Source organism: Balaenoptera musculus, chromosome 7, assembly GCF_009873245.2.
Source record: "Balaenoptera musculus isolate JJ_BM4_2016_0621 chromosome 7, mBalMus1.pri.v3, whole genome shotgun sequence".
Taxonomy (NCBI): Eukaryota; Metazoa; Chordata; class Mammalia; order Artiodactyla; family Balaenopteridae; genus Balaenoptera; species Balaenoptera musculus.
In genome coordinates, this window is record NC_045791.1 from 112,431,253 (window position 1) to 112,455,341 (window position 24,089).

At 61.5% G+C, this 24,089-nt stretch overlaps 3 protein-coding genes across 4 annotated transcripts in view; 2 read left to right on the forward strand and 1 right to left on the reverse strand.

Moving 5' to 3' along the window:
* The window catches only part of ANKMY1 (ankyrin repeat and MYND domain containing 1), a 30,582-nt gene extending 27,765 nt beyond the window's left edge, over nt 1-2,817 (reverse strand). The window contains exons 1-4 of the mRNA XM_036857684.1: nt 2,772-2,817; nt 2,462-2,560; nt 1,804-1,954; nt 279-468 (exon numbers count right to left, since the gene is read on the reverse strand). Of these exons, the coding sequence (XP_036713579.1) occupies nt 279-468; nt 1,804-1,954; nt 2,462-2,560; nt 2,772-2,817 (486 nt within the window). The remainder of the gene's footprint in view (nt 1-278; nt 469-1,803; nt 1,955-2,461; nt 2,561-2,771) is intronic.
* A 5,440-nt stretch (nt 2,818-8,257) lies between these two features.
* DUSP28 (dual specificity phosphatase 28) lies at nt 8,258-9,981 on the forward strand. Its single transcript, XM_036857685.1, has 2 exons — nt 8,258-8,650; nt 8,864-9,981. Exons 1-2 carry the CDS (start codon nt 8,258-8,260, stop codon nt 8,990-8,992), a joined length of 522 nt encoding a protein of 173 aa, XP_036713580.1. The 3' UTR covers nt 8,993-9,981.
* A 3,811-nt stretch (nt 9,982-13,792) lies between these two features.
* On the forward strand, nt 13,793-23,861 carry RNPEPL1 (arginyl aminopeptidase like 1). 2 transcript variants are annotated; one of them, XM_036857697.1, is made up of 11 exons: nt 13,793-14,475; nt 17,818-17,958; nt 18,503-18,636; nt 19,155-19,271; nt 19,448-19,683; nt 19,894-20,007; nt 20,380-20,492; nt 20,874-20,982; nt 21,916-22,146; nt 22,242-22,384; nt 22,866-23,861. In XM_036857697.1, the coding sequence occupies exons 1-11, from the start codon at nt 13,948-13,950 to the stop codon at nt 23,151-23,153; spliced, it is 2,154 nt and encodes a 717-aa protein (XP_036713592.1). In that variant the 5' UTR covers nt 13,793-13,947; the 3' UTR covers nt 23,154-23,861. The 2 variants fall into 2 exon arrangements, with proteins under 2 accessions (XP_036713592.1, XP_036713591.1); XM_036857696.1 differs by having other exon boundaries at nt 13,794-14,475; nt 18,485-18,636.
* Nucleotides 23,862-24,089: the final 228 nt, after the last annotated feature.

Below are 24,089 nucleotides of genomic sequence, written 5' to 3' on the forward strand. Positions count from 1 at the left end.
AATATACAACTCTCGACAGTAATTCGCAATTTTTAAAAATTTGCCTAGAATAAGAATTTACCCTCTGAAGTCACAGTTTCCCGAGCTGCAGCCTGTGGACACCCAGGCGAACCTCGGACGTGATCTCAGAAGTCTCTCTGCGTGTTTCTCAAATAGGAAGGACATTTGCCTAGCATCCTTCCCACTGGTGGATCTACAAGTTCACAGCACGTGCCTCTTAGGAGGAGAGAGACAGGCCATGGTTGGCTGAACCGGGGGAGGAGAGGGGAGCTAGTTACCTCGCCCGTGGGCCAAGAGAATTCTCCGCATCCCAGCTTCACGTCCAGCCCGAACTCTCCTCGGTAGACACAGCCGTCCTGCCACTCCTGCACACCCCAGATGAGCTCGATGTAGGCCTCCTTCAGGTCCTGCTCCCTAAGGGGACCCTCGGGCTCCTCCTTTTCCCCCTCTGGGGCCTCCGGGATGAATCTAGGAAGACGAGGAGCAGGGGGAGGGGAGACCGATGCTGGCTGAAGGTCTTAGGGCCACTGGGTACCGAGAACCGCACACCATCTTATTTCAACCAGCAACCCCCGAGGCCGACTGCGTAGCTATCCCTGTTCTCCAGAGAGGGAAACTGAGGCACCAGGGGCACAGTGCTTGCCCAGGGTCACATAGAAGTGGAAAGTGCACTAAGTGTGCAGCCGTGTCTGTCTGACAAGGGCAACGGCTGCAGTGCCCTGGAGCCCGGGCCAGGCAGCCCTCTCCAGCCCAGGCCAGCCCCACTGCCTGGAGCCCAGTGGCTGCCCCACTCCAACTGTGCACTGGGGGGCCTTGTCTCCTCCCCCAGCCCAGCGTGCACCCCTCCCCTGGCCTCTCCCCTTGGTTTGACACTCCATCTGGACCAGGACAGGAAGCTTTGGGCCAGGGGAGGGGTCTGAGAGCAGTGTGAGGGGCAGCAAGCCGACTAGCAAGGGGCACAGACTGAGGGGAGGATGCCAGGACGGGCAGGCGCGCAGCAAGGGGGCAGAGCACGTGCCACGGTAGCTTTGCCTCTTCCCTGCTCTTGCTAGCTGAAAGCACTGACTTAAAAGTAGACCCACCTCTCGCCCCCTCACACCCACCCCCACCTCCTTCCCCACTCTAAAGGGCTCTCTGGGGGATGCTGCGCCGGGGTGTCTCTGGCCTACAGACCTGTGCCGCTGTCAGGCTGATGGCCTGGCGGGGCTGCTCACGCATGGGAACCCTCAGACTGAGCCCCTCCACCAGCCAGCCTCAAATGCCAGCCATGAGCCACAGAGGCTTAATAAAGCACCTGCCCAACGAAGAAGGGATTCGCCTGCTGCAAACACAAATATCTCTCTTTGCCACATTGTTATTTGTCTGTAGAAAGAAGCCAGGAAGGATAGAGACCCACATGCAACAATGTTAAAGTCTGGGGGCTCAGAATTGGTTTGTTTTTCTTTTTCTTACCTGTAGTTAGGGGTTGAATTGTGTTCCTCTCCCCCTTTCCCCACCCAAATTCATATGTTGGGAGTTCTAAGTCCCCGGACCTGACTGTGTGCCTGTATCTGAAGACAGCATCTTCACAGAGGCGATCAAGCTACTGTGAGGTCATGAAAGTGACCTCAATGTGACTGATGTCCTTAGAACCCAATGTGACTGATGTCCTTATACAAGGGGGAAGTTTGGACACAGGGAGACACACAGAGAGAAGATGATGAGAAGACACAGAGAGCAGACAGCCATCTGCAAGCCAAGGAGAGGGGCCAGGACAGATTCCCAACCCCTCAGAAGGAACAACCCTGGGGAGGGTTCCCACACCTTTTGGCGCCGAGCATGGAGCTCTCCGGGGTCCCGGCAGCAGCAGGCACACTGCCCCCCTCCTCCACCTGGTTTTCAGAATTGTCAGCATTTGGGATTTCGTAATATGAGATTGAGGAATAACGATCTTCCATGTCTCTCGTCTTCGAACCTGGAAGCAAAGCCGGGGACCCACATTCGCCCTCAGGGGTCCTGGCAGGCGCCCCGGACCCGCCCACAGCACCATGGGCCTCAGAGGAACAAAGCCCTTTCCCCTAACAAGGCGGACGTCCTGACCCTGTTGGAACCGCCCAGGGAAACCTCCTCCAGCGCCCCGAGGGTGTCCCTAGAACCACAGGAAGCACCGGCTGGGCTACCCTCCTGCGACCTTACAGTAGGTCCACGTTTTGGGGCCACAGACAGCAGGCTCCTCCTTCCCCCGCGGGCCTTGGGGGCCAGGGCGGCGAGGACCCGGTCCCCACGCAACCCCACACTCACACCCTCTCACGCACGTCGGGTCCCAAATCTGCTCTGCTCCCCTCCCAGGGAGAACAGCGGGCCAGACCCAGGGGGCGTGGAGCCCACGCACAGGCCCCCCACCGCCGCCTGCACGCAGCTCGGGGATGTCCCCACTCATGCCCCTGCCGCGGGGCCGCACCGAAGCTCGGAGAGCTCTCACCGACCGCACAGGGTCCACGCAGGCCTGTGGCGCACACGCAGCGCAGCCCGCTCGCCAGCCTCCGCTCGGCACAGCTCAGGGTGCAGGAGTCAGGTTTCCCTGGAGACCGGCCCGCCGTGCCCCAGTGCCCCAGGCGGCTCCGGGTCCCGGCCAATCCCCGCGCCCGGCCACGCCCATACCCACGGCCCCGCCCACACCCCCTGGCGTCCCGGGTAGGGCAGGTGGGTCCCCTCTGTGACCTCACAGGGCCCACGGGCCGCCCGCCCCCAACCCCCGGCCCGCGCCCGGTGCCCCGCGGAGACCCTCACACCCGGCTTGCTGAGCCTGGGCCGGCGGCCTCCACCTCGGACACCCATCTCGCGGTCAAGCAGAGGACGGCGGGTCGGCCTCTGGGTCAGGGACTCCCCAGGGGAGATAGCGCTAAAAGCTCCCAACGCCCCCCGGGAAGAGCTCAGAGGCCCCGTGTGACACCTGAGGACACTGAGGCACAAGGGAGTAAATTAACTTGTCCACAGCCACGTGCTAGGACACGATAGGGCCAATACTTGATCAAGCCCTGCCTGACTCCAAAGCCGGTCGTTTCCGTTCAGTTAGTGTTTGTGGAAGGCACAGAGCGGGAGCTCACGGCCTGGTTGGGGAACAAGATAAGGGAGGAGCCGAGGGTCACTGGGAGAGAAGTGTTAGCTGTCTGGACCGAGGGGTCACTGGGGAAACCTTTATGGGGAGAAGATTCCTAAGTAGGGTTTCAGAGGATGAGTAGGAGCTCTCTCAACAGAAGAGAGAGCGCATTTCAGGGAACTGGACTAGTACGTGCACAAACACAAGGCTGGGAAAGAGCATGAGGCCTTTCTGCCACTGAAGCAGTCGTGGCTTCCTGGAGAGCGAGCGAGGAGGGGCTCTCTGGAGGCGCAGGGGTTGGGGTTCTTGACGCAGACTGCCCCTGAGAACAGGGGAAAGGGATAAGAAAACCTGATGACCAGGCCCCCCCACGAGCTGGAGTGGTGGGAAGAAGGCAGCTGTGCCAGGATCCCAGGGTTCCAGGGGCACTTCCTCCACCCTGCGATCTGTCTCCCAATTCACCTCTTTCTTCTCCCTTGCTCCCCTCTCAGCCCCCCAGTACCACCTTGGTTCCTAGATCCCCTCTCTACCTCTTATCCTTTCCCCTCAGGTCCCATCTTTGCTTTGCTCCAACTGCAGCTTGCGAAGCTAAGCAGAGACAAACCGTGCTGCCTTTAAAACTTGTTTGTGAAAAGAGAAAGAAAAGCAGTCAGCTAAAACTTCCTGTTAAACCATACCACCTGCTGTGAGTTGAGCAGTGCCCACCCCCCCCCCCCAAAAAAGGATAAGTTGAAGTCCTAACCCCTCTGAATGACCTTATACAGAACCAGTGTCTTTACAGATGCAATCAAGTGAAGAGGTCAGACTGGATTCGGGTGTGCCCCAAACCAAGTAACTAGTGTCCTTACAAGGAAAGGGAGATTTGGAGACACCAACACAGAGGGCAGAATACACTTCGGTTGTTTTCAGCCTATGGGTTTGTTGTAATGCTTTGTTACACTGACTCTAGGAAACTCACATATCACCCAGAATAAAAGACTGACTGAACAGCAGCTAAAACTATTTGTTTCAGCAAATCTGACAACTTCGTGAGGCTGGCAAAACAATTCTAACATGTGGCCCAAAAAAGGTGTTCTGGAAAATTCTATAAACTGGAAAAAAATGCAATATGAAATGCTGAAATTCTGCTTATGTTCATAAGAATATATGCACTGGTATTTTTAAAAACCAGGCATACAATTAAAAAGCCCTATTTCTACAAATTGATACAAGTCCTACAGTGATGAAGAGTATATTCCAGGGCTTCCCTGGTGGCGCAGTGGTTGAGAATCTGTCTGCCAATGAAGGGGACACAGGTTCGAGCCCTGGTCTGGGAAGATCCCACATGCCGCGGAGCAACTGGGCCCGTGAGCCACAACTACTGAGCCTGCGCGTCTGGAGCCTGTGCTCCGCAACAAGAGAGGCCGCGATAGTGAGAGGCCCACGCACTGCGATGAAGAGTGGCCCCCGCTCTCCGCAACTAGAGAAAGCCCTCGCACAGAAACGAAGACCCAACACAGCTAAAAATAAATAAATAAAATTAAAAAAAAAAAAAAAAGTATATTCCAAAAGAATGTTTTCATAGGAAAAATATATTAATATTCATCGACAATATTCAAGAATATTAGTTTTTGGTGAATAAACTTGGTAAAAATCAGCAAATTAGTAGTTCAGCAAACTGACCTTTAGGACGACTGGCTTTCAGCAAGTTAGCTGTTCAAATGACCGGTGATGGTGTTCGCAAATCTGAAAATACTGGCTGAACCTATTATAGTTATGAAATTTAGTGAAATATGACTGATGATGTGTGCATGGGGAAGAAGAGTGGCATTTCTATTAAAATTCAGTTGAAGGCTTTGAAAAGTCAACAAAAGCCACTTTAAAACTGCAATCAAATTAGATGCATGTGAGACACCGTAGAAGATTTGTGAGTAAAAAAATATTTTAAGAAATTCCAAAAGGATTCTACTGGCTGATCACTTCTCAAGTGCTTTCAAGTTCACATGAAGGAAAGCAAGGGAAACTGGAAGTCACGGCCGGGCACCGAGTGCCACTATGAGTAACGCCTCAGCTGACCCACAGGGAAAAGTGAGCGGACGTATATGTGTGATCATGACTCATCAGAGGAAAGTGAGTGGATATACATGACAGGTAGTAGGTCAAAATACAATGTTTAAGGGAATGGGTAAAAATCTTGCTTTAAATGACTTTTTAGATCAACTAAATGATGGTTAGGTTTTTATCTTTTTTTCAGAATCACATGGAAGGCATGGTAACACACAGCTTCCTGTGTCTCACTCCCAGGGTTTCCGGTTCAGCAGGTCCTGAGTAGGTGGACTCCTGAGAATGTGCATTCCTACCAAGTTCCCAGATGCTGCTGCTGAAATCTGGACCACGTTTTGAAAACCACGGGGCCACGGTGTGGTGGGCAGGTGGTGTCGACTGAAAAAAGAAAAAGCACAACCTGAGAATTATGAGTTAAGTTTTTTGGGGGGCAAAATGAGGACAATACCCCAGGAGGCAGCATTTCAGATAGCTCGGAGAAACTGCTCTGAACAGGTAGCAGGGAGGTCAGTATATATGTGATTCTGGTGAAGGGGGAGTACATGCAATCAAGCACGTATTTCTTGCAGAAGGTTTCTGCTAGTCACGAGGAGCAGACGTCACTGTGAAGGATTTTAGTGCTTTTCTAGATACAAGGAGATGCAAGAATTGGGCTCATAAAATCTTCTCCTGAAAATATCTAACCATCTGAAGAACTGTTCTGCCAGTTTTTCCTAGAGTACAGAGTGCCACATTCCTGATCTCTGCCCTGAACTCCTGTCAGGAGGTGCTGAAGGTCAGCAGCTGCAGCGGCTCATAATTTAATCCTTGTAGAGGTAGATGGCCAGTGCCAATTTGTAGGTGACAAGGGAACAGAGAGAAAGGATGATGGACAGGACAAAGCAGGAGGGGCCTTGAATGCCAGGTTAAAAACAGAAGCAGCAAGACATTTTTACACAGGAGGGCGGTGCAGTCAGACGTGTGCTCTGAGAGGTTTCAAGACTTTTTGCCTGGGACCCACTGTAATACCCCATTTCATATCATGAGCCAGTACAAACATAACTCAAAAAATTATGCGGAGAAACTCACTCTGCTACATGAACGCACCCTAATATTTTCATGTAGTCTATTCTTTTCTATACCATTTTACTAAAAATAAAATACAGGTCATAACCCTCAAAACTGATTTCACAACCCACTAACGGATCACAACTTGCTGAGTCAGGACCAACATTCAGAAAAGCACTGCTTTAAAAAGCGTATTCCGGCTACAGCGAGGAAGGCTGGAAGGCTCCCCTCAGGAGGCTGGTGCCAAGCCCAGAAGACAGTGGCCCAAAGTAAACACGGCAATCAAGGTGGAGAGAATGGATTTGAGATACGCAGGATGACTTGCTACCGACTCATTAACTCCATGGGGTGAAGGAGTGTGAGGTTATCAGTTAAGAGGCCTTGGAACAGAAAATCCACCTCAAATATCCAACAGTAAAGGGTGATTGGATGGCTCAGGAAACCAAACAGTCCAGAAGTTGGAGGCTCTTCAGGTTTGGTTTGATTCAGTGGCCCAACAGTATCTTCGAGGACCGTTTCTTCAGCTGTGCTTTCAACCAAGGCTGGCTTCCCTTTGTGGTCATAAGGAGAGGACAGAGGTTTCCAAGCCCCTCTCTCCTCTTTGGTTCATATGGCAGCCCAAGCCCTTTCCTGAAGCAATCATGGGGGTATAGGCGTCACTGACTGGACGTAATCAGAAGCCCGATTCTGGAGCTGGGGGACAGGGAAACTCCACCTACTTGGATGGCTCCCGTGAACTCTGGGGAAAATGGGAATCCCATCCCAGGAAAGTCAGAATCCTTCCTTAGGCCACAGAAGAGGGAAATGGATGCTGGGAAGGCCTCTACGTAGGTGATGTCTGGACCTGTGAAGACCAGTGAAGACCTGGTTACACACCAACATTTGAATCTTTAGCTCAAGGGAGAGCCCCAGGTAGCAAAAAAGATCTGACAGTTACCAATGCTTGGTGGCTTTGGCTAGAATGGAGAGAATCAAGGTCACCCAGAGAGACTGTACAGGTTCATTTTGTCAGGTTTATTGAGTACTCTGTATGGGGGGGGGGGGGCGGGGCATGGGAGTACTGGAGAATAATTTCTAATAGAACGGATTGCAAATCTTAAGTAAATGATACAGATGAACCAGAAAAAATGTTTTCATATTATCAGAATAGAATTGAAACGGCAATAACTAGATGCATGCAGGACTGGAAGACAGTTAACCTTTCACTGAAACCGGCCCCTGAAAGACACTGGACCTCAGAAAAATCTATTGAAGAGGGCTTCTTACATGGCAACTGTGTAATTAAACGGTATTAATTCTTTAAAGTTACAGTAGTAATGCAAAAAAAATAATTGAGAAAAATAAAACCAAAAATACTGGTCTATGAAAAAATGATGAAAAGCTAACGGTAAGTAGCTTTATTTCATATGAACCATGTTTTACAATAAGAGAGAAAATAAAATGCAGAAATTACACAGGGTGATTTATTAGGAAACAAATAACAAAAAGGAATATACATAAAGCTATACTAAAGGGCACCTCACCTGGCTATGCGGTTATAAGAGAAGCAGTTATTAAGGGGCCTACCTACAAAACCATGTGCAGGATCCCGGTCGGTGCCCAGATGAGAATTTGTGACAGGGTCCCCTGCTCCTCTGCACATCAGCCACAGCTTGAGAAGCGCACCTCCCCGAGCCCCGCCCAGCTGGAAACCTCCACGTTCGCAGGGACAGGCACCAGCTATTCTCAGATGTCCCGGCTTGCAACCTGCGGGGCTCTGGTATCCAACGAGGAGAGGCCCATTCCTCCCAGCAACCCGAACCCGCCCACCTCACTGCGGCCATTCAGACTCTTCCGACGGCCACCAGGCCAGCCAATGGCCGCAACCCCCAGCCTCAGCCAATCAGAGGAGGCCTCTCCCGTTTAGACCTGGCCAATGAGGAGGCGGCCAAGGTTTTGTGGGCGTGCCCGCTCGTGCACAACCACTACAGGGCCCGCCCCGGGAGAGAGGGAGGGGCGCCCCTCGGAGGCCTCTAGGACCCGGGGGCGCCCGGCCGGCCTCCCGACGGCCCAAAATACACACACGGGCTGGGGGCCCGAGAGCCGGTCATGGAAGCGGAACGAGCCGGACGCCGCGGGGCCGCCGCGGCCGCCCCGCCGCTGTTCGTGCGCGTCGCCCCCTCGCTCTTCCTCGGGAGCGCGAGCGCGGCGGCCTCCCCGGAGCTGCTGGAGCGCGCGGGCGTCACCCTGTGCGTCAACGTTTCGCGCCAGCAACCCGGCCCGCGCGCGCCCGGCGTGACCGAGCTGCGCGTGCCCGTATTCGACGACCCGGCTGAGGACCTGCTGGCGCACCTGGAGCCTACCTGCGCCGCCATGGAAGCCGCGGTGCGCGCCGGTGGTGCCTGCCTCGTCTACTGCAAGAACGGCCGCAGCCGCTCGGCCGCCGTCTGCACCGCCTACCTCATGCGTCACCGCGGCCTCAAGCGGGAGCGGGCCTTCCAGGTAGGGCGGGACTTTCTCGAGGGCGGGGCTTCCGGCGGGAAGAGGCGGGGCCTTCTGGGCGGGGCGAGGCTCTAAGCAGGGGCGGGGCCCGCTCGTGGGGGCGGGGCTTCGAGGAGAGCCCGGTCGTAGGGGCGGGGCCTCCGGGCGTTGGGGATGCCCGCGGAGCTTGCAGCCAATGCTGTGCGGTGTCCAGCCAAAGCCTCTCGTTTGCAGATTGTGAAGAGCGCCCGCCCGGTGGCCGAGCCCAACCCGGGCTTCTGGTCCCAGCTCCAGAAGTACGAGGAGGCCCTGCAGTCGTGGTCCCGCCTGCCCGAAGAGCCCTCGGGCCCGACTGAGCCCTAATGGGTCAGCCCTTGAGGACGGCCCAACCCCAAAGGGGGGCGCTTAGAGTTTCCTGCAGCCTCGGGGTGGGAAGAGGTAGTTCACGCACTGACGGGAGGGTGGTCTGTCCTCTACTGCCTCACGTCCCACGGATTTTTTATGTTCTGCAACTTCCTGAAGGTCTCTGTCCCCCCTTGACGGTAGGGCAGGGGTGTGTCCACCGAGGAGAGAACTGAGAATCGTTCCTCCCCTGGTCAGCAGGTTTATTAGACAGAGCTTGGTCAGGAACATCAAAACCACTTGAGGAATTTTAGCCAAAACCACATTTACTACAGAGAGATGGAGGCCAGGGAGCCAAGGTCAGGAGATGGGGAAGTATAGGAGTCACAGAGACCCGCCACCCTGTTCCTGGCTGCCTTCCACTCTGATGTGGGCGACTTCTGGGGGGCTGCTGGCAGAACCTCGTGCCTGCCACCTGCTCAAGCCACAGTGGCTTTCCCAAACCTCACACTGGTCCCATCACAGAACGCAACATGGGATCCAGCTGGTGAGGGCCCAGTTTCCAGACTTGTAGCTGCTGTGACACACAGTGAGGGTTCGAGGCTGTGTGACAGACCACCCAATGTGGGCACCCTTGGGGGTCTCAGTGTCCGTGCCCACCTCCTACCTTACTGGCCTCCCAGTTTCAGCAACAGCAATGAGTCCCAGCCTAACATCCTGCAGCCAAGGTCATGTCAACAATGCAATGACCACCCATGTGTCTGAGCTTGTTGATTCCTCTTCTGGTTCAGAGGCACCCCACTTGGACACGCTACAGCCTAAAGACTATACTAGAAAATTAATCACCACCAACACTCCTTAAATAAGATAGTGGGGAAAGAGTAAAGGAAAAATTGGGTAACACATATGAGTTACAGATAATATAATACCGGGTTAATATACAAATATATACATAACAAGGTTATGAATAAAATACTGCAGTTGATGTTTATCGTTTTCCTTGACCCTCAGCCAATGCCTCAGGTCCTGGTCTTTCCTAGTCGGGTGTCTGGAGCCTTCATCCTGAAGAGCCCTGAGCGGTCCTGCCTGCACTGGCGCTGTGGCCTCGGCGACCTCTGCCGTACCACCAGGGAGTCCTGGGAGGCATCAGGAGAACGCCCTGAGTTCCAGCGTCCTCCTCCTGGCCCCCCCTGAGCAGCAGCAAAGCCCTGCTGCCCCTTGAAAGTCAGGATCAGGGAATTCCCTGGCGGTCCAGTGGTTAGGAGTCGGTGCCTTCACTCCTGGGGCCCAGGTTCAATCCCTGGTCAGGGAACTAAGATCCTGCAAGCCGCATGGTGCGGCCAAAAAAAAAAGAAAAGAAAAGTCAGGATCAGTCGCCTCACCCAGCAGAGCAACTCCTGATTTGAGGCTTGAGCCCCAAATGGTTAAGTGGTGTCTCAGTCCCCCGTCCAGGTGTGTCCCCAGATGGAAGCATCCTACCTGCAGATGAAGACCTCTGACCCAGCAGAGCCCAAAGTTGTGGGGATGGGAAGCTCACACTCTGTGAGTGAGGCACTGGGGTGGTTGTGAAAGGGTCTTCCTCCTCCCCAACCCTCTTGCTCCTGCACCTGGGCTTCCAGCTGTGACGGTCCCTGGCTCAGAGCACACACCACACCCTGCAGGTCAGCACCCAGCCCGGTGCGATGTCACCAATCGGCAGCCCCCATGTCCGAGAGCCACAGCCCTCGTCATAACCCAAATGCAGCTCTTCGTGGCTAACCCGACTTTCACACCTTTATGGAAGGCTTGCCAGCTGCCACTTACTCCCCACAAGCCCCTCACAGCTCGTGTCACTTTTTCATCAACCCCGTAAACAAGCTCCTGCTGTTGTCTCCACGTGGCGGGTGAGGCTCCAGTGGCTCCACCTGTAACCTCAGGTGAGCTGAGCGGTTTGCCCAGCTAGGAGGTCAGGAGCCAGGACCTGAGCCCACATTTTTACCCTGTGTGCTCATGACACCCTTGCTGGCATGCCCCCTCACCTGCTGACCTGGCCCTGGGTGACAGGGCTGCCAGGATGTCAGAGCCTGGGCCAGGCTGAAGGACATCTGTGGGTCACATCAGCCTTTTGTCCCACCAGCTCCATTCTGAGAACCATCCAACTTTGGCTGCCACCAGAGGCCCAGGTATCCCTAGGACCTCTGACCCAGGGACAACACAGCCCCCATCTGAACACCACAGGCTTCCTGGAAGCCCTCCTGCCTCCGTGTCCACCCGCTGGCAAGTGAGGCCAGGGACCCACTCCCCTCCCAGTGCCAGCGCACTTGAATAGGGGTACCTAGTCCACGTGCATCCGGGGAAAGCTGGGGTGCAGGCGGAGTGTCAGCTGCATCAGCCCACCCAAGCCAGCCAGGACTTGATCATCAAAAGGCTGGTGTATGAAAATTCCTACGGGAGAAACCCCAGCCTGTAGCAGTGCCGACTTTCAGGTTCCTCTCCCCTAAGCGGTTTGGGGCGGGAGTGAGAGGAGGACTGCACCGCAGCCACCCTGGACCTTTGTCAGCAAGGCAGTGCCCCGCCCCCAGCACTGAAGGCAGTGTCCTCCGCAGGACAGGAACAGGGTGGAGAGTGGAGACGACCCCTGTGGCCTTCGAAGTGGTAACAGCCCCTCTGGACCTGCAGGACTGCCCCATTCCACCCCTTCTGGGTGCAGAACTGGCCGCTGGGAGGTGCCCAGGAGAGAAGGGATGAGACCCAATCCCTGCTCACCCAAGTCTAGGGGACCAGGAGGGCGAGAAGCCCCCTGATGTTAACTTACCCTGAGTGTGCAGGTGGCTGGTAGACCTGCCTGCGGGTGCCTAGGGCAGGCTAGTGTGGGTGCCCACACACGGTCCTCCTGAAGGTCTTCTAACTCCAGCCCCACTGGCCTGGTGGGGGGTCGGTGGCTCCAAAAGGCTGGTCAAACTGGGAGTGCCATCTAAAGCACTCTGCCCTTGGCACCTGGGCAGGTGCTGGGCCACCTGAAGGCATAGAGGACTGATCAGACCCCAGTTCTCTTCCCTCTTGAGTCTCGGATGCAGGACTGAACCCCCTCCTCCAGGTGACTGGCGAGTTTGGGGTGAGGCCCCGATAAGGAGATTGTGTCCCCCCAGCTAAGATGGCACATAGGAAAAACTGAAGGGATGCCTCGGTGCAGGTGCTCTGAATCAGTGAACACGCGTCCTCCCACTCAGGCGTCCTTCCCACCCAGCCCCCCACCCGGGGAGGAGGGCAGGCAGGATCACATGGATGACAGATTGGGATACTGAGCCCAGAAGGATCAAACGCTACTCAGGGATGCCATCGAGGCTTAACCTGCGTTGTGAGTCAGGCCCCAACTTTGCCACAGGGAGACCGATCAGGGGAGAGAGGTGGGTTGGATTCCAGGCCAAAAAGTCCCTTCTCCCTAAGGGTCTGACTTCTTAGGCGATGATGACAGCATCTTGGTGGCCCCTCTGGTTCCATGGCTTTGAGATCCCCCTGATGCTAGCTCTTTGAGCACCCTCGCTGGTCTGCAGGCATCCCCTCTGGGCCTAAGTCTCTGGGCAGGCCTGGGCGAGGTGGAATGGGGACAGGCAGGCCAGGTCCTGTTACTGCCCAGCCCTCACCTATACAGTCTTCCTCCAGGGCCCTGACAGCCCTTAAGGCAGCACTGTCCAGCACAGCTTTCTACAGTGATACGATATCTGCTCTGTCGAGGATGGTTACCACTAGCCAGACACTACCCTCCAAACACACACGGAGACCTTGAAGTATAGCTAGTGCAACTGAGAGACTGAACTTCTAATTTAATTTAAATCTAAATAGCTACACTGCGCTTCCCTGGTGGCGCAGTGGTTGAGAATCTGCCTGCCAATGCAGGCGACACGGGTTCGAGCCCTGGTCTGGGAAGATCCCACATGCCGCGGAGCAACTAGGCCCGTGAGCCACAACTACTGAGCCTGCGCGTCTGGAGCCTGTGCTCCGCAACAAGAGAGGCCGCGATAGTGAGAGGCCCGCGCACCGCGATGAAGAGTGGCCCCCGCTTGCCACAACTAGAGAAAGCGCTCGCACAGAAACGAAGACCCAACACAGCCAAAAATAAATAATAAATAAATAACAAATAAATTTTTAAAAATAAATAAATAAACAAATAAATAAATAGCTACACTTATCTGACAGCACAGCCTTAAGGTTCTCGAGCACCGCCATGCACCATACGGCACGTAACACAGACCACTGGTCTCACAGAGGAGTGGGTCGGGTGTATGGGAATCATTCCATCATTCCTGGGGCCAGAGGTTCCCGAATGGACGAATAACACTGAGTTCCAGACGCCACACTTCCCAGCTTCCCTGACCCAGGTGTCCCAGCAGTCGCTGCCCCAGGAACCTGGCCCGCAGCATCGCTGAGGGATCGGGCATCCTGACTCCCGGGGTCTCCCAGACGCGAGCCGGGTAGGAAGCGCAAAGGGCTGGGGAGACCGCAGGGCCACTCCGCCGCCCGGCGCACCCCGGCTCGAAAGCGCCCCGCCCCCCACCCCACCCCCAGCACAGTGCCCCGGCCACCTGCACACGGCAGCTGCAGCCCCATGCACCGCACCGGCTCCCGGCCCAGCCCTGGCACAGCGCCCCCGGCCCCACGCACAGCGCCCCCGGCTCCCCTGTGCCCCCGCCCCGCACAGCGCCCCGGGCTCGCGGTCCTAGCCCCGCTCTCGGCTCCTCGGTCTCCCCGTTCACAGCGCCCCCGCTCACTGCGCCCCCGGCTCCCCGGTCTCCCCGCGCACAGCGCCCCCGGCGGCGGCCGAGCGGAGCCCGAGCGGGGCGGCGCACGGCGCGGGGCCGGGCCGGGCGGCTCCCGGCGCGACTTCCTGTTGTGCCCTCGCCCCGCCGCCACCGCCGCCGCCGTCTCCCGGCGCCCCTCGCCCGCTCCCCGCGGCCCGGCGCGGCCGCCGCCCATGGATTTCACCTAGCGCGGCGGCTATGGCGGCGCAGTGCTGCTGCCGCAAGGCGCCCGGCGCCGAGGCCGCGCCCGCGCGTCCGCCGCCCGAGCCGCCGCCCGCCCTGGACGTGGCCTCGGCCTCCAGCGCGCAGCTCTTCCGCCTCCGCCACCTGCAGCTGGGCCTGGAGCTGCGGCCCGAGGCGCGCGAGCTGGCCGGCTGCCTGGTGCTCGAGCTGTGCGCGCGGCGACCCGCGCCCCGCGCGCTCGTGCTCGACGCGCACCCGGCCCTGCGCCTGCATTCGGCCGCCTTCCGCCGCGCCCCCGCCGCCGCCGGCGAGCCACCCTGCGCCTTCGCCTTCGCTGCACCCGGGCCGGGTCCCGCGCCGCCGCCCCCGCTGCCCGCCTTCCCCGAGGCGCCAGGCGCGGAGCCCGCATGCTGCCCGCTGGCCTTCAGGGTGGACCCTTTCACGGACTACGGCTCCTCGCTCACCGTCACGCTGCCGCCTGAACTGCAGGCGCACCAGCCCTTCCAGGTCATCCTGCGCTACACCTCGACCGACGCCCCCGCCGTGAGTCCCCCGCCGCCGGGAGGGCGCTGGGGCGGTGGGCTGGTCGCCGGGTCGTTTCCAGGCGGCTTCTCCCCGCGCTGCCGCCAGGCTAGGGGGGGCGTTAATGTGGGCTCTGCGCCTGAGGCACCTGCGGAGAGATGGGGCCGGCCTGGCACTTCCCCACCTGGCTCCGGAGTCCTGTCCAGGTGCCTGCAGTGCTTCCCAGCTGGTGCCCGGGGAGCCCGTAGGAACCTTGGACCGAGCGAGAGCCTGGGTGCTGGCCCTGGACCGTGGGGACAGGGGACAGCATGCCACCACGGGAAGCCTCTCCTTTCAGGTGTGCAGGGACTGTCCCTGCCTTGGGACAGGGACAGCTTCTGGTGAGCACACGCCAAGCCATACATCTGAGGGAGCCTGGCACTGAGAAGCAGGCCAGGCAGTGTCAGATGTGGAAGGGCCTCCGTGTGACCTGGCCTTCAGAGGAATGTTCCCTGGAGGTGGCAAGAGGGACAGACCTGGCGGAGTGGGAGGCGGAGAGGCCCGGGTTGGCTCTAATGCTTCAGGCCCCCTGGGGACTGGCGGGTGCGTCGGCAGGGTTGCCCCGTGTCCCCAACACAGACACACGTAGGCTCTGCGGGGCTTTGGACGTGGAGCACCTGCCGCCCCAGGGGCTCAGCAGGAAGGCTGGGTGGCCCAGGCTGGGTGCTGTGGCTGCAGCGCTCCTCCACCTATGCATAGGAGGGCTTTCAGGATGGAGCAGGGCCTTCCGTTCTGGCAGCATGGGGGTTCCTGGGTCTCCGTGTGAACAGCACACTTGTGACACTGCCCGCCCCAAACACACACACACACAACATACACGTAGCTCTGGGCGGCCCCAGAAGTTTCCATGTGTCAGTGCCCCCGGCATGTAAATGGATAGGGTGATGCACAGGTGGCACAGAGGCATCAGGTCAGAAGCCATCAAGGTGACACCTGGACAGGAAGAGCCTAGAGCAGACACACACCTACGGGCTTCCTGCATGATTCCCAGGAGCCCTCAGCTGCCACCTCACCTCCTTTGTGAGCTTCCGTGGGTGTGCTGGCCTGGCCCCTGGCCTGCTGGGTTGGCACCTGCTGGGGTAACCTGGGTCTCTGACAGCGGCGTGTGTGCCTCCCACTACAGCCGTGAGAACAAAGGGGTATGATCCTCCCTGACCTCGATCTGTGAACTTGGAGCCCACGTGTCTGGTCCACCCAAGACTGGCGGAGTGGTGGGACTAGGGCCCATAACAGGCCACCCTTGCTGGCCTGACCATACCCCCAGCAGCCTGACCATGGGGGCCTGTCCCCAGCATGAGCCAAGGGCTACCTGCAGAAGGACTCAACTGCGGGGGGAGTCTCCTTAAATGCAGATTCCTGGGTCCCAGCCCCAGGAAGCTCTGTGGCAGGGCCCAGGAGTCTGCATTTTTGAACAGGCTCCCCAGACAGGCCTTCTGAACATCTGGGGCAGCCCTGGGGGTCCGCAGAAGAGGAAGGTACCGCTGCAGACCCCTCACCGTGAGAAGACAGAGACATAGCGGCCCAAAGGAAGTTTTGAAGACGTCTGTGAACGCTGACAGTGGTCTGGCTGGGTCTGCAGGAACTGGATAGGCAGCCCCCTCCTGGGTCTGGGGTCTGGGGTTTGCGGGGTAGGGAGCCCCACTTGGGTCTGGGGTCCTCCACGTCTGTGGTCTCAGCACAGACAGCTCGCAGCGGCAAGCGGCTGGGGTTACGCTCAGCCGTGGATTGCTCAGACCTGTCACTTGCAGGGGGCTGGGGTCCTTCCGTAACGGCCCCGGGAGAGCCTGCGTGCGCTCGGTCACTAAAGTAGACGAGGGACAGTCCAGTTGGCTTCAATGATCGTGTCGTCCCGGCAGAGGGGGCGTGAGAACAGATTTGGGGCCCCACGGAATGGCTGCGGTTGGGTTGGGGGAGCTCCCCCAGGCTCCGTGCGGACCTTCCTGGAGACCCCGGAATGTTTGGCCGGAGTTGAGAGGGGGTGTCTTGCAATGGCCCTAGGGAGGCTGGGGGCAGTGGTGGGCACGAGGGTGCGAGGGAGGGCTCCCTCGTGGGGGTGGGGCCTGGCCTCGGCATCTGGGGGGCGGTTGGCTGCGAGGGCGACAGTGTCCGGCAGGCGTGGAAGCAGGTAGGCGGCACGGCACCGAAGAGCACCCCCGTCCTGGGCCCCCGTGGCCTCCCCGGGCCACCAGCGCCGCGCAGTGGTGGCATCTTCCGGGCGGGGGCCGTTTCCTTGTGCAGCGGCCCTGCAGGGCGTCCTCCCCACTCCTGCCCCGAGCCCACGCCCGCCCCCGACGGCTGCCCTTCCCGAGGACACCGTGCGTGGTGTCAGGTCCTGTGCGGAGGTCCCCGTCCGTCCTGCCGACGAGCGAGGCACCCACCAGTGCTGGCCCGCCCGGGAGGTGGGTGCCTGGGCGCTGGTGGCCGCTGCGGGGTCTGTCCACAGGGCTCCGGCCGTGGCCCCAGCGGCCCTCCCCCGGGCTGCCGCTGTCCCGCGCGTCCCCTCCGAGAGCCCGGCCTGAGCTCCCTGCCCACAGGCCCTGGCCTGGAGCCTTTCTCCCCATGGGGGGGGCGGGTCCCTCCCTGTGAGGCTGCGCCATTTCCAGGGGTGGCCCTGGGCTCAGGCATACGTGGGGGTCACCAGGAAGCACTGCTTTCCCCACACGTCCACATTCCCAGCTCCCTTTCCTGGCTGAGACCGGGTTCGCTCCTGCCTGTGAGAATTTGGACTCGGGTGCTCTGACCGTCTCAGTTTCCCTCTGGCAGCTGGCGTGAGGGGCACAGGCTGGGGGACTCCCTGGGTGCATGGCCTCCCACCTGGAGAGAGGCCTGGCCCTGGTGGCGAAGCACAGGCCATGCTCTGTGTCAGCTGCCCTGCCTGCCCAGGGTGGGCAAGCGATGGTGCCCAGGAGCTGCTGTTGGCCCTGGACGAGCCCAGTCAGGCCATCCCCTCCTGGGCCCTTCCTTATTCCCTCCCTCTCCAGCTGCTGCCCCAGCAGCCCTGGGCCTGGAAGCCTGAGAAGGACAGGGGGGTGGGGGCCACTTCCCAAGGCCTTGCCCTCTCCAGGAACTCTGCTTAGCTTTCAGGAATCAAGGCTGGGCTGGCAGGGGTGTTCTGGCATCCCCACGTGCTGCTCTCTGTGGGGCATGGCCCCCAGGCTCCCCCCATTCCCTGTGTGCCTCGGGTGCCCCCGCCTCACTGGTACAATGAGGGCCGTCAGCCAGCAGCTCTGGTCTCCAGGAGGCCTCAGCCCACGTGATGGGGAGGGCGTCACTGGCCAGAGCCCGGGGGCCGTCGGCTGATACCCTGCCCACCGCCCACTGCAGATCTGGTGGCTGGACCCAGAGCTGACCTACGGCAGTGCCAAGCCCTTCGTCTTCACCCAGGGCCACTCCGTCTGCAACCGTTCCTTCTTCCCGTGCTTCGACACGCCCGCCGTCAAGTGCACCTACTCGGCCGTCGTCAAGGTCAGCGCCCACCAGCAGGCCCCGCTCCTCACTCTTACCTGCCCGAGTCTGGCCCCAGCTGCCACCGGGACCACTGTTCTAGAAGGAGCCCACCCTCCTCACTGTGCAGGAGGGGGCAGCCTGATAGGGTCGGGGTCCTGGACCCAGGATGAGCCAATAGGACCCTGACGCGGGGAGGGCACAGACGGAGTCGCTGGGTCCCAGGGCTCCTGGCCTGAGCGTGGCAGCACCCCTACGCCCACCCGACTCCCGACTGGGGCAAGAGGTGTGCAGACCAGGAGCGTGGGGTTCCCTGAATAGCGTGGGGGGACCTCTGATGGGGCTGAGAGGGTCCCCGACAGTGACGTGGCTACCTGATCCAGGTGGCAGGGCTTCCCGTCGGGGACATGGCATCCCCTACCGTGAATGTGGGGCTTCTGACCGGGCTGTAGACTTCCCACTGGGGACACGGGGTGCCCTGACGGGGCGTGGGGCTCCCCATCGAGGACACAGGGTGCCCTGATGGGTGGGGCCTCCTCGAACACAGGCCCCGTCGGGGGTGCAGGTGCTGATGAGTGCCACACAGAGCACCTACGTGGAGGAGGAGGGCGTCTACCGCTTCCACATGGAGCACCCCGTGCCCGCCTACCTCGTGGCCCTCGTGGCCGGGGACCTCCAGCCGGCAGACATCGGGCCCAGGTAGGGCCGCCTCTTGCTTCCTGCAGCTGCTGCTGCCGCCCGGAGTCCAGGCCTCGGGGAGATCCTACCGTGGGCCGGGTGTGCGGCCCCCGTCTGCAGCTGCCCGGCGGAGGACCCCACGTGCCATATCGCCACTCCCCGGGGCCGTCCCTGCCAGGCTCCTCTCACTCCCGTGCACCCCCAGACCTGGAGGCTGGGCTTCCGGCCTCCCCGGCGCCCTGCGCAAGCTGGTCCTCCCGCCGGGCCGGGCCGCCGCTGGACATAGCCTCACGCCTGTGCGGGCTCCCTCGACTCAGAGACAGAAGGAGCCCGCAGCCCCTCGCGTGTGGCCTGGCCCCCGCTGTGGGAAGGGCCTGCGTGGTGGCAGTGAGTGAGGCAGGGCGGCGGGCAGCAGCTGGGCGGCGGACCAGGCCAGACGAGGTGTAGGTGGTGTTTGAGCCCAGAAGCAGGGGGAAGGCCTCGTGGGGTGAGCGGGATGGGGGCTGGTCGGCCCCCACCCACCCTCTCCCCTGTGACAGGAGCCGCGTGTGGGCTGAGCCGTGCCTCCTGCCCACGGCCACCAGCAAGCTGTCAGGCGCGGTGGAGCAGTGGCTGAGCGCAGCCGAGCGCCTCTACGGGCCCTACCTGTGGGGCAGGTACGTCCTGGGGCACCTGGGAGCCTGGCTGACTGCAGGAGGGGTCAGAGGGCAAGTCCCCACCCTACCGAGAAGCAGCGGGAGCCCCTGGTGGGGGGCCTTGTCTGACCTGGGGAGGAAGTGGTGCTCACTGCCCGGGCCTCGGCCCTCTCACGGTTGCCCCCGACCCTGGGCAGGTATGACATCGTCTTCCTGCCCCCCTCCTTCCCCATTGTGGCCATGGAGAACCCCTGCCTCACCTTCATCATCTCCTCCATCCTGGAGAGCGACGAGTTCCTGATCATCGACGTCATCCACGAGGTGGCCCACAGCTGGTTCGGCAACGCCGTCACCAACGCCACGTGGGAGGAGATGTGGCTGAGTGAGGGCCTGGCCACCTACGCGCAGCGCCGCATCACCACCGAGACCTACGGTACCGCCCGGGCCGGAGGAGGGGCGGCAGGGGCACCGCCGTGGCCTCGTGCAGGCTGGGCTACCAGGGCCATCCGGGCACTGTGTGCGGGGCTGGGAGCCCAGCCTGGCCCCCGGGGTGCGGTCCCCCTGCCGTGTGTGTGTCCAGCCGGGTGGCCGGGGGTCGTCTCCACAAGGCTCAGGGCAGCAGCCTCGCCCCTGCCCCGTCCAGGTGCTGCCTTCACCTGTCTGGAGACAGCCTTCCGCCTGGACGCTCTCCACAGGCAGATGAAGCTCCTCGGCGAGGACAGCCCAGTCAGCAAGCTGCAGGTCAAGCTGGAGCCAGGTACCCACTGCCACCGGCCCTGCTCCGGGCCCCGGACACGTCATCCTGCAGGGCGTCCTTGCCCCCCCCCAGGCTAACTCTGGCCGAGCGTCCCTGTCCCCACCGTGGCATCCCTGCAGAGGCCAGGTCAGGGGCCCCTCAGCCTGCCTCTCACGGGCTCTGAGCACCCGTCACCGTGGTGTGTGGGCCGAGGTCTCCACCGAGGCCCCCCGGGTAGGGCGGGCCCCATCTCCGCACTCCTGGGACATCCAGATGTGAGGGACAGCGGCCCTCTTCCCGCTCCACACAGCACCTGCCCGCCATCCTGCCCCCGTCCCTCGGGACGTGGGAGGGTCAGGGCGCTGCCCAGAGCCATGGGTGTTCCGCTCGCAGGGGTGAATCCCAGCCACCTCATGAACCTGTTCACTTACGAGAAGGGCTACTGCTTCGTGTACTACCTGTCGCAGCTCTGCGGGGATCCCCAGCGCTTTGACAGCTTTCTCCGAGTGAGCGGCCCCCTCCCCGAGACAGGCCCCGCACGCCCCCCTCGTCTCTGCCCCAACTCCCAGGGCTGCCCTTCTCCCCTGGTGGTGGGGATGGAGTGGCGGGAGCCTGTGAGCGGAGCTGGGACACGGCCTTCTCTCCGGGCAGTGCCTGGGGTGCTTCCTCCCCTCCCTCCCTCCCTCCCAGTTCTGACCACTTGGCAGGGCCCATGGGGCAGCAGCGGGTGCCTCCGCGCCACCCTGGGCCCTGCACACCGCTCTGTGCAGACGCCTCAGTGCGGCGGCCCTTTCCGGCTGTGCAGGCCCCAGCTGTGGGGCGGGTGGTGGGATGGTGGTGGTGTGCCCAGCCCCCAGGCCAGCCGAGCCCTGCCCCTGCCCCAGCAGGCCTACGTGGAGAAGTACAAGTTCACCAGCGTGGTAGCCCAGGACCTGCTGGACTCCTTCCTGACCTTCTTCCCGGAGCTGAAGGAGCAGAGCGTGGACTGCCGGGCAGGTGAGGCCCACCGCCTGCCGCGGGTCCGCAACCGGCCAGCCCTCGGCCTGCCAGGGAGGCGGCGGGTGTGTGGGCTCCACCGCACAAGATGCCCCCTCTGCCTGGAAGAAATTCCCTCGGGTTCATCCGTCCTTCCTGCAGCCACCCTCGCTGGACAGTGTGGGCCTCGGGCTGGACACCATAGGAGCAGAGAGGAGGGTGTGCTTCCCAGCACGGAGGTGGCACTTAGCCCAGGAAGACCTGATTAAGCAGTCCCAGAAAGAGGTCCCCGGAAACTGCCAAGGGCCTGGGGCAGGATCTGCGAGACAGAGAGAGGTTTGCCTGAGAGCTAGCTGAAGGCAGCTGGCCTGCGTGCGAGGCTCACGGGGGTGTCCCTGGTCCAAGGGCTTGGGGGCCAAAGAAGAGACTGGAGAGTCTGACGTCTAGGGAGAAGCCAGGGCTTGCTATAGGGCAGTGAGGTGTGGCTGGGAGGTGTGGGCAGGGGGACCCTGTGTTTGGGAAGGTTTGGTCAGTGCTCCAAGCGCTTTTGGGAGCGGGCGATGGGCAGAACCTGCCCCCACGGCTGCCCAGCTCCAGGGTTTTAAAGCAGGAACATCGTTTTCCCAGGGTGGTGCCCCCTACCCCCTCGTGGGGCAGAGCCTATCCCGCCACCTCCCCTCCATGGGTTTACAGTGCCTCGTTGTCTTCTACCCAGGAGAGGCGTGGAGGGGCCAGGGGTCCCTCAGTCACCAGCTCGAGCCTCTGTGTGCCCCTTCGCCAAAGCCACCCCAGTGGTTTGGAGTGGCAGGGGCTAGAGGTGACCCCGGCCTCCCCAGACGGCCCCCGCCCTCGGGGCTCCCAGGCCCCGGAACAGTCACACCCAGGCACACCCTCGGGGTCTGGGGTCTCCTGGGCAGGCCTGCTCGGGACCCCAGGGTGGCGTCTCCCCTGCAGGGCTGGAGTTTGAGCGCTGGCTGAATGCCACGGGCCCCCCGCTGGCCGAGCCAGACCTGTCTCAGGGATCCAGCCTGACCCGGCCCGTGGAGGCCCTCTTCCAGCTGTGGACCGCGGCGCCCCTGGACCAGGCGGCCGCCTCCGCCAGCACCATCGACATCTCCAAGTGGAGGACCTTCCAGACGGCGCTCTTCCTGGACCGGCTCCTGGACGGGTCCCCGCTGCCCCAGGGTGAGTCCTGCAGCCCGCGGGGTGGTGGGGGAAGGGAGGGGCCGATGGTGGGAGAAGGGAGGGGCCGGCTGGCCTGACCTGCCCGTGGCCGGCAGAGGTGGTGACGAGCCTGTCCAAGTGCTATTCTTCCCTGCTGGACTCGATGAACGCCGAGATCCGCATCCGCTGGCTGCAGATCGTCGTCCGAAACGACTACTACCCCGACCTCCACAGGGTGCGGCGCTTCCTTGAGAACCAGGTGCAGCCACCGGCGCGGGCCCCGCCCCGCCCCGCCCCGCCCCCGCCCCCGCCCCCGCCCAATCAGACCGGGCATCCCAGAGAATGGGGTGGGGAAGACGTGGCGTCGGGGCTGGCAGTGGGGGGAAGAGCGCACACCCCGCCGGGCCTTGGGGAGGCGGTGCCCAAGGGCCAGGCTGGGAGCAGAGTCCGGGGTGGGGGTCTGGGCCCACTGGGCCCTGGGCGTGGACAGCCGGGGCATCTGAGCTCCTCAGAGGCCCTAGGGCCCCAGGCCTGCAGGGGCCCGGCCTCCCCACTCCCCAGACCTGTCCCCCGGCAGTGCCCCCCTAGCCCGAGCTCCCTGGAGCTGGGGCCTCTACAGAGGCCTGCAGTGGCGGAGGCAAGGACGGTGGGGCGCGCGCTGCGGCAGTGTGAGTGCAGCCCTGGGGCCGGCGGGCGGGAGGGGCCGGGGAGCGGCCAGCGTGACAAGCGGCCGCCCGCAGATGTCCCGCATGTACACCATCCCGCTGTATGAGGACCTCTGCACCGGCGCCCTCAAGTCCTTCGCCCTGGAGGTCTTCTACCAGACGCAGGGCCGGCTGCACCCCAACTTGCGCCGGACCATCCAGCAGATCCTGTCCCAGGGCCTGGGCCCCGGCACAGAGCCCAGCGTGGAGCAAGGCGGGGCCAGAGCGGACTCGGAGGCGGACGCGGACGCACCAGCCCTGCTGCTCGGGGACGAGGCCCCCGGCAGCGCCATCTCTCTCAGGGATGTCAACGTGTCTGCCTAGCCCTGACTTCCCGACACCACAATTGTGCCTTCTGGGCCCCGGCCCACCGTGACCGCGCCTCAGCCTGGCCGGGAGCTCTGCCGGGCCCGCGCACCCCTCCTGCAGGCCCTCTGGGGCCCCCCCGGGGCCGGCCAATGCCAGGGGACCTGGTCCCCCAGCCCTCTTGCACTGCAGGCCTGGAGTGGCCAGCACACGCCACCCCCTCCTGTCTCAACACTGACTGCCCGGCGCTGCCCCTGGGTGGATGGCGACCGCCACACCGTGCCTTACGTCTGCCGGGGGCCCGGGCCACGCTGTCCCCCCAGCGTGCTTCCTCCCCGCGGACCCCACCCCCCACCCCCGGGGATGGCAGCCTCGGCTGGCCCCCGGCAGGGGACGCAGACATGCCCTCCGTGTGGGGGGAAGGGACACCGAGGAGAGGGTGGATGTCCCTGGGGAGGGGCCCCCGGAAAGCCTTAGCTCCTCAGGGAACACGGGATCACAGGATCCCAGGCCCCAGGGGGAGTGGGACGGGACAGTCTGTCTTGGGGCTGCCTGGGGCCAGTGCAGCAATAACACACAGGGAGGGGCAGGCGGCGCTGGTGCTCTTTCTAGGCCCACCCTGCTGGAAGAGGCCTGGGGAACCCAGTGCTTAGAGCCGGGCCCCCCGGGGGACCACTGTGCAGGGTCACCGTGATTGTCCCATTAAACCTCCACTCTGCAAACTACCTCCCGGCCTGTTCGTCCCAGCTCCTTCACACCTGCCCAGCTGCCGTGGGGCGGGGTCCTGAGCTGGTCACCGCCAGACGCGCAGGCTCCCGGCCAGAGGCCTGAGGGGATGGGTAGGGCTGAGGCTCTTCCTCTTCTCTGCCCCCAGCCCCTCCTGACCATCCCGGCTCTGCCCTCGGAAGCCCCCGATCCTGCCCGGCAGCCCTGGGGGTCTGAGCACCAGCGGCA

Coding starts and splice junctions, on each gene's coding strand:
- RNPEPL1 (XM_036857696.1), top strand. CDS start 13,948: ATGGCGGCGCAGTGCTGCTGCCGCAAGGCGCCCGGCGCCGAGGCCGCG. Junction 17,959..18,484: donor CCTACTCGGCCGTCGTCAAG/GTCAGCGCCCAC, acceptor CCTCGAACACAG/GCCCCGTCGGGGGTGCAGGT. Junction 20,983..21,915: donor GAGCGTGGACTGCCGGGCAG/GTGAGGCCCACC, acceptor TCTCCCCTGCAG/GGCTGGAGTTTGAGCGCTGG.
- DUSP28 (XM_036857685.1), top strand. CDS start 8,258: ATGGAAGCGGAACGAGCCGGACGCCGCGGGGCCGCCGCGGCCGCCCCG. Junction 8,651..8,863: donor AGCGGGAGCGGGCCTTCCAG/GTAGGGCGGGAC, acceptor TCTCGTTTGCAG/ATTGTGAAGAGCGCCCGCCC.